At 38.4% G+C, this 20,275-nt stretch overlaps 1 protein-coding gene across 1 annotated transcript in view; it reads left to right on the top strand.

Annotated features, from left to right (window-relative positions):
• Positions 1 to 20,275, top strand: part of prkar1b (protein kinase, cAMP-dependent, regulatory, type I, beta) — a 100,339-nt gene that overhangs the window by 62,331 nt on the left and 17,733 nt on the right. The window contains exons 7-9 of the mRNA XM_078418093.1: positions 523 to 681; positions 7,525 to 7,585; positions 11,342 to 11,463. Of these exons, the coding sequence (XP_078274219.1) occupies positions 523 to 681; positions 7,525 to 7,585; positions 11,342 to 11,463 (342 nt within the window). The remainder of the gene's footprint in view (positions 1 to 522; positions 682 to 7,524; positions 7,586 to 11,341; positions 11,464 to 20,275) is intronic.

The following is a 20,275-nucleotide window of genomic DNA, read 5'->3' as shown; positions in this document are numbered from 1 at the left end:
GGCTTCCTGCTTTTTTGCTAACATTACAAACTCTTTCATTTCTACTATAATTTTTAATTTGATGGCTGGACATTTTTTTCTGTTGCCAAGTCATCTGCATTTACTTGCACATGCTTATATCTGTCATCTTGAAATTGCTCTTTTCTTAGATATTTGCCTTGGGAGATTGTTTTACAAATAACATCAGTTACATTGACTTTGGTGATTCTGATTTTTAAAAACCCCATTCTGCTTGTTTTGTCCATTATTATGGAATGCACAAAATATCTGGGATTCAATAAACAATAATAGGTTGAAATGTTAAAAAAAACATTGTATTGCAGAAAAAAGGCATGAAATGCTGTGCACAAACTTGAATATTTCATTTATAGTTATACAAACAAGGTTTAGATTTATTAAGAAAATCTCTAAACCATTATGCCGTCATTCTCTTTATCACTGCCCCAAGGCAAAGATTAAGGGAGAGAGAAAAAAAAAGAATGTGCTCATCAGAGTTGATTTGTGATTTTATTTTTTGCATAGGTTTATGTAAATGGAGAATGGGTTACAAACATTGGAGAAGGAGGTAGTTTTGGAGAGCTTGCTCTGATCTATGGCACTCCACGAGCAGCAACTGTCAAGGCCAAGACAGACCTGAAACTGTGGGGAATCGACAGGGACAGTTACAGACGCATTCTAATGGTCAGTATTATGTTATCTGTCTCCATTTGTGACAGCTTTAGAGTTGATTGATAATACTACATATAAAAATGTTTTATTTTGGTCATAAACTGAAAATTGAGCAGTTCGTGATCAGGGACCCCACACTACATCATACTTGAACCCTTGAAATCTGCAAAACTTTGTGTAACATTGTATGCTTGCAGAGGTTGGAATCAGAAAATTATGGCACAGAAAGAAGCCACTCTATCCATTGTATTTATTGCCAGCCAAAAATGGAGCCTCTTCGTTTCCTCTGGACTCTTGGTCCATAACCATTATGATTCTTCAAGCATTCTTCCAAGTACCTTTGGAATATAATGAGGTTCTGCAATCAGACACCATCAGAACCCAATATCTTTGGGTGATTTTTTAAATTTTCGAAATTCCATTTAATTCTTTCATCAATTCACTGAAATGTGCATTCTAACCTTTAAATTCAATACTTGGGGAAAGAGAGGTTTCCTTTTATGCCTGTCTGAATCCTTCATTGATTTGCACACTTGAGTTAAGTCTCCCCTCAGTCTCCGGTTTCATTATACTTATTTATTTTTGGTCATTTAATGTGCCCATTATAATGCTTAATGTTGAGGCTATTCAAATAAAGATGCTATTTTCACACACAATGTACAAGAGTAAATTCTATCTGCATGTCTAATTAAAAAATGACATTTTCTGGTTCCTTTGGATTATCGACATAAGAATAAGCACAAAGTGAATTAGTACATCAAAAAATGGAAAATAATGTGCCTGGTTTTGCATAAAAATAACTTCTGATGAAATATTTATTGTGAAATTTAGAATTAGGAAAAATATTATAAAATATGATTTTTTCTATTGATTCAATCACCCTTTCTCACAGTTCCAGTACCCCAACATCTTTTGAGGTGATTCCCCCCCCCCCCCCCCCCCCCAAAATCCTTTTTATAAGGCGGCACGGTAGCGCAGCGGTAGAGTTGCTGCATTTACAGCGAATGCAGCGCCGGAGACTCAGGTTCGATCCTGACTACGGGTGCTGCACTGTAAGGAGTTTGTACGTTCTCCCCGTGACCAGCGTGGGTTTTCTCCGAGATCTTCGGTTTCCTCCCACACTCCAAAGACGTACAGGTATGTAGGTTAATTGGCTGGGTAAATGTAAAAATTGTCCCTAGTGGGTGTAGGATAGTGTTAATGTACGGGGATCGCTGGGCGGCACGGACTTGGAGGGCCGAAAAGGCCTGTTTCCGGCTGTATATATATGATATGATATGATATAAATTATCCTACAACCATGTTCCAACTGCGTTGTGGAATTTATCATTGCAGCTATGGTCTGGATACTTGTCATTACCTGCAGATTTTTCACTGTTAAACAACTTCCTTCCAACAAAAGGTTCAAATCTTTTTAGCCCCAAGATGTTTTAAGGACAAAACACAAGTGAAACTTTTATTGGTAACATTTTCTTATTCTTTGAGTTAAAGGTCAAACTTATAAACCTGATTTACAAATTCAAAGAGGATAAAATCCAGGTGCAAATACTACCATTTTTTGACACATTGTCTAAAATGCATTAATCTATTGTTTGAAATTGAATATTTCGCTCTGGAGTTTTATAATTTACCATTTATTTAGACTTTAGACTGTGCAGAAACAGGCCCTTTGGCTATCAATAGACAATAGACAATAGGTGCAGGAGTAGGCCATTCAGCCCTTCGAGCCAGCACCGCCATTCAATGCGATCATGGCTGATCACTCTCAATCAGTACCCCGTTCCTGCCTTCTCCCCATACCCCCTAACTCCGCTATCCTTAAGAGCTCTATCCAGCTCTCTCTTGAAAGCATCCAACGAACTGGCCTCCACTGCCTTCTGAGGCAGAGAATTCCACACCTTCACCACCCTCTGACTGAAAAAGTTCTTCCTCATCTCCGTTCTAAATGGCCTACCCCTTATTCTTAAACTGTGGCCCCTTGTTCTGGACTCCCCCAACATTGGGAACATGTTATCTGCCTCTAATGTGTCCAATCCCCTAATTATCTTATATGTTTCAATAAGATCCCCCCTCATCCTTCTAAATTCCAGTGTATACAAGCCCAATCGCTCCAGCCTTTCAACATACGACAGTCCCGCCATTCCGGGAATTAACCTAGTGAACCTACGCTGCACGCCCTCCATAGCAAGAATATCCTTCCTCAAATTTGGAGACCAAAACTGCACACAGTACTCCAGGTGCGGTCTCACCAGGGCCCGGTACAACTGTAGAAGGACCTCTTTGCTCCTATACTCAACTCCTCTTGTTACGAAGGCCAACATTCCATTGGCTTTCTTCACTGCCTGCTGTACCTGCATGCTTCCTTTCATTGACTGATGCACTAGGACACCCAGATCTCGTTGAACTCCCCCTCCTCCTAACTTGACACCATTCAGATAATAATCTGCCTTTCTATTCTTGCTTCCAAAGTGAATAACCTCACACTTATCTACATTAAACTGCATCTGCCATGTATCCGCCCACTCACACAACCTGTCCAAGTCACCCTGCAGCCTTATTGCATCTTCCTCACAATTCACACTACCCCCCAACTTAGTATCATCTGCAAATTTGCTAATGGTACTTTTAATCCCTTCGTCTAAGTCATTAATGTATATCGTAAATAGCTGGGGTCCCAGCACCGAACCTTGCGGTACCCCACTGGTCACTGCCTGCCATTCCGAAAGGGACCCATTTATCCCCACTCTTTGCTTTCTGTCTGTCAACCAATTTTCTATCCATGTCAGTACCCTACCCCCAATACCATGTGCCCTAATTTTGCCCACTAATCTCCTATGTGGGACCTTGTCGAAGGTTTTCTGAAAGTCGAGGTACACCACATCCACTGACTCTCCCTTGTCAATTTTCCTAGTTACATCCTCAAAAAATTCCAGTAGATTTGTCAAGCATGATTTCCCCTTCGTAAATCCATGCTGACTCGGAATGATCCCGTTACTGCTATCCAAATGCTCAGCAATTTCGTCTTTTATAATTGACTTCAGCATCTTCCCCACCACTGATGTCAGACTAACTGGTCTATAATTACCCGTTTTCTCTCTCCCTCCTTTCTTAAAAAGTGGGATAACATTTGCTATCCTCCAATCCACAGGAACTGATCCTGAATCTATAGAACATTGAAAAATGATCTCCAATGCTTCCACTATTTCTAGAGCCACCTCCTTAAGTACTCTGGGATGCAGACCATCAGGCCCTGGGGATTTATCAGCCTTCAGTCCCATCAGTCTACCCAAAACCATTTCCTGCCTAATGTGGATTTCCTTCAGTTCCTCCATCACCCTAGGTTCTCCGGCCCCTAAAACATTTGGGAGATTGTGTGTATCTTCCTCAGTGAAGACAGATCCAAAGTAACGGTTTAACTCGTCTGCCATTTCTTTGTTCCCCATAATAAATTCCCCAGCTTCTGTCTTCAAGGGACCCACATTTGCCTTGACTATTTTTTTCCTCTTCACGTACCTAAAAAAACTTTTGCTATCCTCCTTTATATTATTGGCTAGTTTACCCTCGTACCTCATCTTTTCTCCCCGTATTGCCTTTTTAGTTAACTTTTGTTGCTCTTTAAAAGAGTCCCAATCCTCTGTCTTCCCACTCTTCTTTGCTATGTTATACTTCCTCTCCTTAATTTTTATGCTGTCCCTGACTTCCCTCGTCAGCCACAGGTGTCTCTTACTCCCCTTAGAGTCTTTCCACCTCTTTGGAATAAATTGATCCTGCAACCTCTGCATTATCAAGTCCGCCCCGACCAGCGATCGCCCCAAGCACTAGCACTACCCTACACACTAGGGAACATTTTAAATATATTTTGTACTGAAGTCAATTGACCTGTAAACCTGTACGTCTTTGGAGTGTGGGAGGAAAACTCAGCACCTGGGGAAAACCCTCAGGGTCACAGGGAGAACATACCAACTCCGTAGCCAGGATTGAACAGAGGTCTCTGGCGCTAGTAAGGCAGCAAATCTGCTGTTGCGCCACTGTACCATCCCATGATTTATTTGTTAATATTTAAAGCAACCGATTGAATTGACATCATTGAAAGAAACACTGGAATAGTTTGCTCACTCTTTCCATTTTGGGGCAAAGAAATGAATGGAGCAAAATGTTTACAAATAAAACAACTGTATTTGATAGTATTCATGGAAATGTAAACAACACCTTTCCAGAGATAATTTATTAACTTTACTTTCCTGATAGGGCAGAGGGTTGGCGGGGTGGTGGTTGGGGGGGGGGGTCTCTCAACCCCAGGAATGTGTTTCAGAGCTTGGGTGTATTCTGTGAACTGTCGCCTAGGTATTCACTCAATGGAATGCTGACAAGATGTCGGGAAAGAAGAAAGTAAGGGGAAGAATATAATTAAAACAGGCTAGAGAGATAAAGTTTTTGAAGCGCTTTTTAAATTGCTCCATCTCTCTGACCTACTTTAATAAACGAATTGCTGATATTAGGCCCAAGTTGCCTAAGGCTCTACTATCAGTGTTTGAGTAAAGGAAGGAAGGTATGCACATAATGCCAGAATCAAGAGATAATGGTGGTGGGGACTATCGGAGGAAGAATGGACAGGGTTATAGCAATTCACATAAAGGCGTTGGATAAAGCTATGCCTGGAATTAAAGACAAGGGTATCAAATTTAGAGCTTTGGGGGATGGTCAACTGAGAACTGATCTGGCAGCTTAAAACAGGGAATGCATGAAGTACTGAAAAATTAGCAGCTGCAGAGTTATACTCCATTACAATTTGCCTTGGAGTGACATCTCCAAAAAGAGAGAGTTTAATCAACCATTTTGAAATGCAATGGCTTTCCCATCACTGGGTTCTCACCATCAATTCCTGGAAGTCACCAATAACTTAAAAAAAACCCAACTCAACAGCCATAAATGCTGTGGCTACAAATGTGGTAATCCTGCATTAACTGGTAACTAACTTGCCTTCTCCCTTTCTCAATTGTGATGAAGGGTATTTGTTATGAACCGCTAATTGGTTTGTCTTTCAGCAGCTTAACAGACTGAGTTCTTCCAGCATTTCTGTTTTCGTTTTGGATTCCAAATGCAGCTTCATTTGTATACCAAAATTGTGAGCGGTCTGGTTCAACCTGAGATGGTAGCTGGAATCAGAGATGCAATCAGTGGAAAAGGGATAGAAGTTGTAGTTACAGTTGAGAGGATGACTTCATTTATTACAGCTGCCGCAAGAAGAAGTTTGTGTCACAGTTATAATGTTTGTGTCACAGTCATAAAATATGGACATTTGTGGCATTGAGGAAGAAAATGGTGGTAACGTTGACATGGAATTCATTGCATGTGTGATCTCCAATGTCAGTTGTTATTTATCTTCCGAGAAAAAAATAGGGTGTAAACAATATCCCTGGGCCTTTTTTGCTATCTTTTTGAGGCATGGACCTTTTTGTAGGGGGTTGCCACTCACTATTTAGCCTATTTAATATGTGCTCCAGATAAAGTATGTAATAAAACATGATGTATTCTGGTTGCACTAAAATAAATGGTGTAAGTGAAGTTGCAAATGTGGCCATTGTAAGAAGTAATATTTTTTTATTTTCTTGTAAAACTAAAGGTATCAAAAAATATAACTAAGATAATGTAATTAACTTCAAATGTGCTTTTCCATTAACCAGGGCAGAGTTTTATTATTCTGTAGTTTTTTTTCCCCCTAAATAATTTTTCAAAAATATCACATTTAGGTTTAAAAAAATCATTAGCATTTTTTAGTCCACCAGTTTGTTATGATTTTGGATCAGAATTGTCTCCTGTGATGTTTTTGTACTGTCTGTCCTTTTGTCTGTTCCTTGGGCAGAAAACAGTTCTGAAACCTCAATAATAACCATGTATATGCACAAAGCTGTGCAGAATAACTTGAGGGTATTCAGGTTCAAAAGATGAGTGGAACCTGTCAAGTCTCATAACACTTAAAATGTTAGTGTTGTGACTATCTGTGATGTTGCTTTATCCCTTTTAGGCTTAAAATAGCAATGGATGGCATACCATTTTTAAATAAGTATATTAATGTGGCTTAGAATGTGCAGCTTGTACAATCATTCATTTTTTTGTATAATTTGCTGACCTTTTTGAATGAATGTTATTGTTCAAATATACAATTAAAGGTGAGCAAGGCTTCTGGCTTTTGGTGAGTATTAAGTCAACTTTTGTTTTTATCTCACAGGATACCAGGTGTTTTGCAGATTACAATTAGTGATTCCTTTTTTCCTTTGAAAGTAGGAAAATGGTAGTCATGCTGATAATTTATATAGCGTCCCTATAATTAGGGGATGTTTAGAATGACTGAATAACTTAAAAGTTCAATTTTATTGTGTAGGACTTTTGCGAGTGATGTAGGAGGGGAAGTTTTCATTCTCTAATTTTGATCCTTTTTCCACATGAAACATGACCTAGTGCCCTTGAAGACACCTCGTGAATTTAATTATTTTCTTTTAACAACATTAAGTATGCGCAAAGTATACAGATACTTTGCCCAGCAAAACAGTTTTATGTATATACATGAGGATAAACTTCAAATATCTTGCTGCAGCTATTGTGTTTATTTCCTGGTATGGACTTTTTATATGAAAATTGTAGATATATTGGAGGCAGATTTATGCAGCTATATTTTGTATTTTTGTCATCTTTGGCAAAGGGTATTGATATGAATTCCCTTTATGCAAAGTTCTTGTCCAAAGCTTATGTATTACATAGTAGACAGGTTGGTTTTAGCCACTCAAAAGAAAATGAGAAATAGCAACTTCTGAAATAAATGCCTTCATTAACTTTGTACGTTTTCATTTTAAACAGGGTAGTACACTGAGGAAGCGCAAGATGTATGAAGAATTCCTGAGCAAGGTCTCCATTTTGGGTCAGTTGACAACTGTTTAATGTTAGTTGCCGCCACACATGTAGCTTGTCTGAAGAGCAGGCTTCATACCTAAACATTTTGCTCAAGGTCCAAAAAACATTATCCCGTGGCTGACCTTGAGTAGCCCTGCAGCACAACACAAAGAATGTGGAATTGTTGACATTTTGGTACTTTTACCACACTGAGCACCATGAGTGGAATTTTGTGCCTCTGCTAATGTATCTAATCTGACAAGTTTTTTAATGCTAATAATATACTTATAGTGGTTTCACGTGGGTGACTTGAAAATAGGGTAATGTATATATTAGTCCATGACATCACCTGAAATGTTTAGTCATAGTCTTAAGTGCGAATTTATACCTCTGGATGATGGTGTAAATTTATGTAGTTCTACATGGGCTAAGCATGCTAACACAATGGAGTTGAATGGATGGAGTTGCTTCTTAATGTCAGTAGTCTTGTCGGGATTACTTAAAACATCTGATTTCTGGCATTGTGTTTTATTTTTCTTTAAATGGATAAGCATGATGTTTAGTCATGCTATCCTTCAGTAGTTACAAGGGAAAGCTTTAATTTCATTGTGAGCAGAGCAAAAATCAAAGGGGAAAGAGACACCGTATGCCATGCAACATGGCTGCTTTTAATACCAATATCATAGATCAAGAGAATCTTAGAAATAGCTAGTTAATAAATATACTTATTCAAGTTAATTGAAATGATTTTTTTCTAATTAATTAATCAGTTTTGTAATTTATTAGATTAACTTCCTTACCAAAGTCCTGAATTTAAAAAAATAACTTTGTTCAAATGATTTCATTGAAATCTGTCATGGTGATCTCGGATGTCTGGAATAATTTTTTTTATATCAGGAAGTTTAAAAAGGTAAAAATGGTTTCCATTTGATAAATTATACAATATATATATATATATTTATGTTTTAAATATTGAATATGACTGATAACCCCAAGTTTTTGAGGAATCAATTTCTTAAAAGTTGAACTTTCTAAATAAATCTTCTCTTTTCTTATGACAGTCCTTTGTAATATCTTCCCCACCACTGATGTCAGACTAACTGGTCTATAATTACCCGTTTTCTCTCTCCCTCCTTTCTTAAAAAGTGGGATAACATTTGCTATCCTCCAATCCACAGGAACTGATCCTGAATCTATAGAACATTGAAAAATGATCTCCAATGCTTCCACTATTTCTAGAGCCACCTCCTTAAGTACTCTGGGATGCAGACCATCAGGCCCTGGGGATTTATCAGCCTTCAGTCCCATCAGTCTACCCAACACCATTTCCTGCCTAATGTGGATTTCCTTCAGTTCCTCCATCACCCTAGGTTCTCCGGCCCCTATGGATGATGACATGGGAGATTGGGTGACTGGTTGTTTGAGAGGTTGGTGGGTCAGAAGACTCACATTTTGGATAGTTAGTAATTGGAAGGGTGAGAAGTGTCTCTCAGTTCAACAGATCAGGAAGTAGGGTGATTTGGGTGGGGGGAATTGTGTTAGACACTGTGTGAATGAGGGTGACTGTATGCTGACAGGCACTGCATTAGGAAAACCTGATTGCCCTGCCTATGACCTACGGTGATCTTTCCCAGGACAATACGTTTCAAGTTTCCCCGTAAAACTCCAAAGGTGCTTGTTCATCTTGTGTGGCCCTAATGAAGAAAAAGAAGTAGGGAGTAAACTCATTCCTGGGGTGGTGGGGGATGAAAGAGAGGGAGGTTACATTTTCAGTCCATAGCAGCAAGAAAAATGTAGTGCAATTCAATTCCTAACCATCTGCCTTATATTTAGCTAATATTTATATTGTGTTTATATTCAACTATAATTGTTATTGGAGATATCTGGCATTTTGCTGATTAGTTCAAAGTCTGCACATCCCCTCAGGTTTTTACTTGGGAACTTGTACCCCTCAATATAAATGTATTAAATAGTATGTGACTAAAATTCATATCAATTCAAATGGCTTCCCTTGATTTCAGTGAAGAGTGCAAACAGCTATGTATGTGTAAAGGCATGCTAAATTGCCAATAGTAACTTTAACATGTCATTGTTAAATTACAACTACAAATCCTGAAGTTGTAATCATTTACAGAGAATAATGACAACAGTGTCAGTATTGCTGTTGTTGAAATGTTGAAAACATGTAATCGCTGGAAATTTGAAGTAAAAACAGAAATTACGGGAAATCTATGTAACACTTTCAAATCTGTTGATTACTAAACCTTGTGGGAATATGAATAGCGATAAGAATGTAAGGAACTTTCATGGAGATATAGATAAACCGTGGTTTGAGTACAATGTAGCTGATTGAGTACAGTATAGAAAAGTGACATACAGTGGCAGACAAAAATTCGAATTGCTATTTCTATAAATGGTGAGAAGTTAGGAAATGTTGATACTTATAAGGACATGGACAGCCTAGTATATAGCAAAATGCTGGAGTAACTCAGTGGGTCAGTTAGCATTTCTGGAGAAAAGGAATAGGTGACATTTTGGGTTGAGATCCTTCTTTGGACTGTCTGAGGAAGGGTCTTGACCTGAAACGTCACCTATCTCCAGAGATGCTGCCTGACCTGTTGAGTTACTCCAACATTTTGCTATCTTCAGTGTAAATCAGCATCTACAGTTCCTTCCTACACATTTGGATAGCGTTGTACATATGTTGCTGAAAGTTAAATGTTACTGCAGCTGACGGTTAGGAAGACAGATGGTATCTGACCACAGTATTTCTAGAAATTTGTTAAAATGACAAGTTGGTCTTTACTGAAAGAGGGTTTCAGTAAAGATGTTCAGATACAATTATGCAAGACCTTGGTAAAACTACATCTGGAGTATCTTGTACAATTTTGGTTTCCTTGTAAAAAAAAATTATATGTAGCTGCTGGGGGAAAAGTGGAGTAACGGTTTGCCTGCATGATTCTTGGGATGGTAGGTTTGATGTTTGAGAGATTGAATAAACAAAACATCTATTCTCTGTAGTTTAGAACAATAAAAATTGGCTTAGTTGAAACGTACAAAATTTGCCGAGGGCTAGATGGGGTAGGCATTGCTTGGCTGTTTCCCCTGATTGAGTCATCGAGAGCCAGGGGTCACGGTCTTAACTTAAGAGGCAGGCTATTTGCAACACAAATGAAGAGAAATATTTTCACTCTAATGTTGTGTAGGCAAATAACTGCAGATGTTGGTACAAATCGAAGGTATCACAAAATGCTGGAGTAACTCAGCGGATCAGGCAGCATCTCAGGAGAGAAGGAATGGGTGACGTTTCGGGTCGAGACCCTTCTACAGACTCCTGTAGAAGGGTCTCGACCCGAAACATCACCCATTCCTTCTCTCCTGAGATGCTGCCTGACCCGCTGAGTTACTCCAGCATTTTGTGATACCTTCACTCTAATGTTGGTGAATCTTTGGAATTTTCAGAGAGTGCCAATGGAGGTTGTGGGATTTCACTCTATTGTGTTCAAAGCAGAGAATGATAGAGTTTTGGAAATTAAAGCAATCTTAGATTATGGGGAATAGAGCAAGAAAATGGTTTTGAGATAGATCAGTCATGATCTTGTTTCAAAGTGCTAATTTAGCAGCAGAGTGCAATATTAACCCTTTCTCCACGTATGTTGCCTGGAATTGTTGCTGGAATTTTTTGGAAGTTTTGCTGTCATTATCACAAAATTCAAGCCAGTTACTCAAGACACTTTAACTGTTAATCCATATGATATGCAGTGTTTTATTCTACATTTTATAGAATCATTGGATAAATGGGAGCGTTTGACAGTAGCTGATGCTCTAGAGCCTGTCCAGTTTGAAGATGGGGAGAAAATTGTGGTCCAGGGTGAACCAGGCGATGACTTCTTCATTATCACAGAGGTAATATTTTATGAAGTCCTACACTTGATGCTTTTCTAGAAACTTAAGTTGAAAACTTTTTTTAATTTCTCAACTAGAGCTCTGTTAACATTGGAATAAACTGTAAATGTGGTAGGCTATTTTCATAAAACCTTTTTGTATTTGTGGTATTGCTTACAGAAATTATATGGGAAGCACATTTTATTGAAAATTTATTTCCGATACTTAAGCTATCTTTTCCATGTGAATTCTTGCTATTCTTCTATAACTATTATCATTTGGAGGCTAATTTCAAAATACTTCTGCATAATGGTTAGTTAATTAGAATTTAGAAGGCGAAGAGTGATCCTCTGGAAATTTTACAAATTATGAAGAGTTATGAGGCAAATAATTATTTTTAACGCACGGCGATAGATAAGATGGCACAAATTTAAGATAATCTCTGAAGTAAAGGCAGTGCAAGAAAACATTCCATAGAGATGATAGGAGAGTATTTGCAACTGTAAAGGTACTGAAATTACACAATGCTTCAGATACAAATCCTCGCGGGGGTCTTACAGGGAGACACGCTGGCACCCTTTCTCTTTGTCATTGTCCTTGATTATGCAATGAGGCAGACGCTCAAGGAACACAAGGACCTCGGCTTCACAATCACCCCAAGGTGTTCGAGAAGAATCGGGTCAGTCAACTTGTCAGACCTCGACTTCGTTGATGACATCATCCTGCTGTCAGACCAAATTGGGGAGGCACAGGACCTGCTACTACTTAAAAGGGAAAGCTAATTAAAGTTTGGTGGAAGTGAGAAGGGAAATGGAAATAACATAAAAACAAGAAAATAGGAGTAGGAATAGGCCACCTGATTGCTCAAACCTGCCCTGCCATTCTAGGTGATTGTGGCTGATCCGCCCCAGCCTCCTCTCCTCTTCTGTGCCAGTTCCCCTCAACCCTTGTTTCCCTGAACTTCAGAAAATTCATCTACCTCTTTTTAAACATCCAATGATCTAGCTTACATGACCATCCAGCTGAACTCTAGAAATTCAATCAAATCCAGTTAACAAAAATATTACTGATAAAGTTTTGATGGGATGCATTGTTCATTTTCTGCATTGTTGCAAATGTTTTTATTCATTATTTAGTAACTCCTGCGGAAGGAGTAATCGGAATTGGAAGAGCAGGAATATAGAAATGAAAACAAAGTGCTTAAAATACCTAGCAAGTCAGACCATCTCCATAGGTACTCTCTGACTGGCTGAGTATTTACAGCATTTTCTCCATTTTAGATTTCTAGCCATTGCAGTATTTTGCTTTTACAGAGCTGTCAGCTTTGAGTTCTGTGATCTAACTAATTCTTGTCTGCAGAGAAAATACTGCTGTGGATTTGTTGTGTCAAATAACCTTTTCTTATGCTGTAACATTCAGTTATTCTTTGCATGGCTCCACAATGGTGCCTGTAATAAAATTAAATGGAATTTATGTAGAATGTAGTTGCCTGACCACATATAATGGAATATTATCTTGATTTACCAGCATGACATCTAAATGTCTTTTCTGACCAGCGTTACAGGTACACGAAACCTAAACAAACACTTAGAAGGGATGCCAAAAAGTAGAATAATTGCAGTGGTCCAAGATTAATATGGTATAACCACAATGTTCATTGCTTCTCTTTGAAGTATGTAAATAAAGGAACTGCTTTGCCAACTTTTAAATGTGCTCTGGGGCAATGTTTCTGAAGAGATCCTGATGGATGTCGGCAACCTCAGTCGGTTCCAGGCACATGCAAAATGTTTAAGTTGCCAATGCGTTGTGATTTTGATTAGAGAGGCCTGCTCGTAGTTAGTGCTTACCAGTATTCAGGAGCAAGTGCTGTGCTCATCACCAATTCCAGAATCAGTTGTCCAAGTTGTTTTCTAATCAGCAGATGGTGCCCAGCTTTACTTTGTGGTAAAAATAAGGCTTGATAAATGTAATCTGGATAAATGTTTCAACAGCTTCCTATGCTTGTCTTGCAAATGTTCAGGAAATGCCTAGGACCTGACTCCCTCTCCAATGTGTTGCACAACCTATGGACACAATGCTCTGAGATTTCTGGTGTATCTTTTATCATTGTTTCTGAAACTGAAAAACTCTCAATGGCTCCCAACCTTGGGTGGGCGTTTGCGAGATGGCCTGTTCCCACTGCTGCTTATGCAAGCTTCTGACTCATGACTCCTAGTTTCTCAACACTACCATAAAAGTCCAGCTTCACTTTGAGTGATCATGGGCCAGAGATTCCAAAAGTAACCACAAGTAACCATTGTAATACTCCTCCACTTTGAGCAGACAAGAGCTAGCGATTCAAAGGAGTTCAGTAGGTGTTGCATTTCTTCAGGGCGGCTTTTAAGCACAGCCTTGTATCCTCTGTCCATCTGGCAATCTTTTCTCATCTCAGGGTTCAGAATGGATATCTGTTTTAGGAGTCTGTTATAAGGCACACAAATAACATAGCCAGCTGCATGTAGCTAGCTTTGACACCAAGAATGTTGGGATTAAAAAGCAGTAGCGATGCAAATGACCAAATTATTCTCGTGTCTCCAAGTTATCTCTCATGTTGATTTGTCAACTAAATATTCTCTGGGGAATCTCTCGGTTCCCTTTGAAAAGTACCTCAGAACTTTTAAATCCACCTAAGAGGGCTGATTGGACTAGAATTTAATGTCTCATCATTAAAATTGAATATCCAAAACTGTAGTGCTCCCATTATACTGCACTGAAGTACCAACTACATAAGTCTCTTGAGCAAGTCTTGAAACAAAACCCCTCAGATATGGAGGTGACACATTGTCACTGAGTTATAGGTGTGGTTGGTTCTGGCTGCTTTACAATATGATTAATCCAAACTTGGTGTTGTGAATTGTATGAAGCCAAGACATGATTTGGGGGTTTATTTTACTTGCTGTTGTAGCAGTACCAAAATGTTTAATTTGTTAAGCCAAAGTAAAAAAAGTCTACAAGTTTAAATATAAGATTTATTACTGAAGTTAAAAAATCATAGTGAGCTGTGTTTTATCATTTTAAAACGCCCTTTGCTTGCAAGGGAAACTTTTGCTAGTCTGCCCTTCTTATTTGATCTTTTCTTGCCATTTTATTGATAAAAGGGATCTTTGTTAGTTTTTTGAATACTGCAGCTTGAAGACTGTTGCTACATTGTGTAAGTCAAGGAACGCAGACTTTCATTTTCATCATTTAAGAATATCATGCAGGCTAATGAATGGAGATACTTTTACCTCTAAGTTTTTCTTTCCTTAGTTACTGTTTAAGTAACAGTTACATCATTGGAGCAATAAAATACGTCTGCCAAGAGTTAAATTACTGACGCTAATGGAGTCAACTATTAAAATCTTGGAGGTTTTGAAATGCTTGTTTCCCACTGTTTTGAATTCATTCACAGTGTATCAACATAAATGCAAACCTTCCCAAGCCAAGCAGATGTGGAATGCATCTACCCTGTTCCAAAACTCTGGTGTTATCACATATGAAATTTTTGAAATCTGACTGAAGAGCTGTCATCACCATTTGATGATCATTACTATATACAAAGATGTTATGGCAAATAAGTTAGCATGACAGATGTAATGCTTTGTGCAGCTGAATCGTGGATTAGACCATTATATAGCGTATCCAATATTCAACATATGCACATTTTTAATGCTTATTGGGTTTGATATTTTGTAGAGATTTTAGAGATTGGCAAGTCTCTGGTTTGCAGATATGATTCATTGATGCTACTGCTTAAAGATAAAGATCTTGTGTTCTTTTTCATCAGTCTATTGTTAATAATTTTTAGACAAAAAACACTAGGAAACTTCTCAAATACTTCAGATGTTGTCGCATATATCTGAATTTTAATTCCAATCTGGGCATTTTTTAGACTGCTTTAATGCGGTGACTTTTATGCAGTCAAAATTGACTGAGAAGGTACACCAAAGTAGCTGGGAAAGATAAATTGACTTGCGTTTTAAAGCAAGTTGTAGCACACTGACAAGTACTGTAGTGTGTGTGTGTATTATTGATTGTGGATGTGCAGTTTGAGGAATCCAGCCAGTCATACATTGAGTTTTTTTAGTTTGGAATTCTTTTTGATTTTTTTTCCATCTGTGTCGTAACTCTCGTTTTGCATGATTGACCAGTAATTCAGCAAGGGGACACAACCAGTATTTTGGCAGTAGATCTGCTCTATTGCTGAGGAAGATTTTATGAATTTAAAGCTGAAATTCTATATTTAAAATGCTCTTGATGGGAAACAACTGTCAGGAATGTCACAGTATAAGCCAGCACAGTGTATCTAGATAAATATATAATACCCCTGGAAGCATACTGCGTCCTTCGATATTCTTTTTTTTACAAGGTATGCAATCTGGAAGTGGACCAGTTGACCCAACTTGGTCTGTGAGGTGCCTATGCACCACTTGAGCCTCCTACCATCTTTCCGTAGGTAATTCTTGTATTCTTTTTCTCCACTGTCTTGGACAGCCTCCCCTTAAACACTTTAATTACTCTCTATGGTAATGCATTCTTATTACCATCATTCTCTAAATATATCATTTGGTATTTGGATTTCATTGTGACTATCTTTTAAGAATGACTTCTGGCTATGCTCTTCCCCATAATTGGAAACATACTGTATGTCTCTTGTCAAAAGACTATAATTTTATAAACCTCTAATAGTTAACCTGTTGACTGCTTTTTCTCAGATGGAAACAAGCCCAATCTGTTTATCCTTTCCTGATATGTAGGATCTTCCCAATTTTGGTATCATTTTCTGTACATCTGCTACTATCTCCAGTGCCTTTATATACTTCCTAAAAAATGGCAATCAAAACTGTGCAGAACTTTAGTTCAGTTCAACTAGGTAATTGCTTAATGTGTCAAAGCATGAAATAAAATGTGTTTTGCAGGAATCTGATGTCTGGATTGTGAATTAAATCGACTGCCCATTGTAGCTGACTATGTGTGACCAGGGCATTCCTGTGCTGTTATTTTTAATGATTGGCATGCTGGTAATCCAAGATCCTTTTATTCCTCAATATATGTATATTTGCACTTTGCAGGTAATGCAAAATTTCCCCCCAAAATTTTAGCGCCTCAGATTAGTTATTTTTTGTTATATGCACCAGGGTACAATGATATTCCTTGTTTGCATGAAGCTCAGAGTAAACAGTATGTTCGCAGATTACACAAAGATAGGCGGAATTGTTGATAGTGTCAAAGATAGTCTTAAACTGTAGAAAGATATCCGTCTGTTTTGTGAAGTGGACTGAAAAATAACCAGTAGAGTTTTGGGACCACTGATGAGGCTCAGGCATACTCCATGATTGGTAGAGGCTTAAGGACTATAGAAGGACTTAATTCAATTCCCCAGATCCTTGAAGGTGGCAGGGTAGGTAGATACCTCCTTAGGAAGGTATATAGATTTCGGACTTTATTCAGTCAGGGCATTGAATACAAATGAGGGAGGGGTTTAAGATCCATGTTTGTCAACCTTGATCAGACCTCAGTTGAAGTGCTGCATATGCAGTTCTTGTCACCAAGGTATAGGAAGAATTATGTTGATGCTGGGGGAGTCGAAGAAACCATCTGGATGGAGCAGTTTGATTCAGAAGAGGGACTAGAAAAGTCAAGTCTGTTCTCCCTGGAATGGAAGAGGTTAAGCGGGGAAATGATTGAGGTATACAATATTATGAGGGATATAGATATGGTAGACTGCAGGAACCCTTTCCCCATATCAGAGATAGACAAAACTGGAGGCTACGGTTTAGGGTAAGGGAGAAGAAATTTAGAAGGGGTATATGGGGGGACTTTTGATACCCAAGAGAGTAGTAAGTACTGGAATACACTGCCTGAGAGAGGATGCCCGACACCCTGGTAAAATTGGGTCACTGCCAAAATTTAAGAATTGTCCAGATGAGCAGTTGTGTCACTTAGGCATATGGACTAAGTGCCATGTGATGGGATTAATATACTGGTTGATGTGGATCTTCTTTCGTATATAAACTACAACAATCAAAAGTGGCAATTGGTGCTTCAGAGTACTGTAGTTGACGCTTTGCTGCAAATTTTGCCAGTTCCGTAGAACTACCCAGGGTGGACGACGAGGACGTAAAGCAGCTCCCACCCCAGTGATGTGGAAGAGTTGGGCTGATTGGCCTGTTTCCATGCTGCACAATTCTATCCATGATCGCCAGAGATGCTGCCTAACCTGTAGCTTACTCCAGTACTTTGCATCCTTCCCCGACAAGAAAGGGTGGCACACTTCATGATGGTCTCATTTGCTTCAGGGCTACCAAGCACAAAATGGTTTTCCATTTTTAGCTTGTTTTTTTAAAAATGTAACTAATATTCAGGACTATCGTGCAATTAAAATGCACCATCATAAATGAATATTAATGGTCTGAAATTCTATGATGATAAAATCCAGGTCAACAGTGCAAATTGGAAAAATGCTCAATGAATTATGGAATCACAAAATTTCAGGTCAAGACCCTTCTTATTCCTTTGAAGATCTACATTTTTCCTGTTAGGGACTCTCTTTTGTCACAGAATATGGGCACACAGACTATCTTAAATATGAAGGTAATTAACGTTAAAATTACGTTTTGTAAAATGGATACAGGAATTTACGACTCCAAATAAATGTGCATTACATATAGTCGATACTGTGGTGCACCTAGAAGTGAGCGTAAAAGGTGCTCCTACCATGATAATGGCTGCAGCTTGAAAAAGGCTACCACACACTGCACTTGTTTTTCAGTGATTTAGAGAGCAAACTAAATTACCACAAGAGGCATCTGGCGTCAAAGGTTGTGTGAGACTAAATAAAACATCTGTCTGCCTTGGTTAAGTTCTTTATGGAAATTATTTATCACGCTTTCCATCACTATTTTCCAATTTACATTTATGATGATGCATGGAATAATTTTCTAAAGCCTTTCTTCTGTGTGTGACCATTCTCACATAGTCTGCGTCTGACACAGCTTGTCGCAATCCAGAAACAAATATGCCGAAATGCAATGAGGATAGGGCTTTTATTTATATCAAGATCCAATGGCCAACTTTCAGATTGGAGCCACCTGCTAAAATTAGTGTATTAGGAACACCAGGTAGCAAACTCCTGTATAAAAAGCAGCAGAAAGACTGGACTTGGATTAAAAATACTTGGGGTGGGTAATTAAGAAATATTTTAAGCCATGAAGACAGATGTGAATTTTATACTTGCTTGTCAAGAAGGATTAGTGCCTTTTAATTCATACATTGTGCACTTTTGGGTTGTTAAGCAAACTCTGATCGTGAAAACTGATCTAATTTACAAATCATATTTGTACGAAAGAACTTCTCCTTGTCCTTAGAATGCTTCCCAATTTTGTTTCCTAAATGTAAATCGCAATTAAGGAGGTGACATTGCAACCTGGGTTTGTGCACACATGTTGAAAATGATGGTACAACCGACTATATTCAATAACTTCCTATATTAACATTTGTGCATTGTGTCAATCGTGGTGCAAGTGAGCCATTCCTGGGAGGGGCATTGCCATCTCTTACAGATTACACTTGGAGCTTTTCTACTGCTTAGATATAGCAGCAGACACGGGCACTTGTTCCTAATCATTCAGTACGATCATCACTGAAATTGTCAGTACCACTTCATATATGATCGTAATTCGTATATGGTCTAACACATCACAACTCTCATGCCTCAATTTCATGGTTTCCATTGTCTTAGTAAAAACAGATGAAAAATATTAATATCTTTAATATCTTCCCCTGTTGATATACATCCAGTAATATAAATCATTGTGCACTGCTTCCATTCAAGAATGCATAATACATGAAAATAACTTCTTAAATATTTGAAATTTATACAAATTTGTGCCTGGATTCTCTGAGATGTTATAGTAAAGGTAGTGTGCAAGTGTATCAATTAATCTGTTTCATCATTGGCTGTAAAGAATTCTTAATTAAGTAATCCATCTTCTAAATTACCATTGTTTTATCCTGTAGTGCAGTAAAATAAAATACTGGAAATATTCAGCAGTTCAGATCGCACAGTTAGAATCTTGTGTTGGTAACTTTGCTTCAAACTAGGAAAGGCCCCGAGCTGGTTCCAGCATTTTGTTTTATTGGGGAATTTGCTAATCTGAATCATTTTGGATTTTGCAAAGTTGTTTCATTTTGTTTTTGGTGTTGCATCATTCAACATAACTCTGACACCACTTTTCCTTTACCTGAACGCGATAATTATCATAGCAGCTGTAGTGCATTGTGCATCTTACCTGACCATGAGGTCAGGAAGTTTCAACTGCATATTTGATCTTGATGGCTGAATCGGTGGCAACGCTATCATAGTGAAGGTAATTGGAAACACCCCTGTTAGTCAGGTTAAGTGACTGTAATTGATCTTGTATCCATAATTTATATGTAACTGTACTTCATTCGCTGTTTTTTTTTGGAGAAATTGCCCTGGTTTTATTAGGAAAATCTGCAGTGTACTGTTTAAATAGATTGTGTTTTCTGAATAAATTGAGTTTAACTTTGCTTACAATACAGATGCTCCCCGACTAAATAGGTGACTACCGCAAACCCGCACTTACTTAAAAATCTGTTCTCAGTCCCCAGTGCAATCAAGGCAGTTTGTAATTTCCACAGCACTGTACGATCATTCAAGTTTGCGTTGGAAATAAGCTTGCAACAGCGGCGGTACTTACCCAGAAGGTCGCACGCAGTAGAAGGTGCCCCAGATGCAGCCGGACAACGCTGAGATAGTTAATCCTCTCAGTGAGTTATTTCAAGCAGGAGA

The sequence above is a fragment of the Rhinoraja longicauda genome, chromosome 21, assembly GCF_053455715.1.
Source record: "Rhinoraja longicauda isolate Sanriku21f chromosome 21, sRhiLon1.1, whole genome shotgun sequence".
NCBI classification, from domain to species: Eukaryota; Metazoa; Chordata; class Chondrichthyes; order Rajiformes; family Arhynchobatidae; genus Rhinoraja; species Rhinoraja longicauda.
The sequence above is the reverse complement of the archived record's forward strand: the minus strand, read 5'-3'. Positions and strand labels throughout refer to the sequence as shown.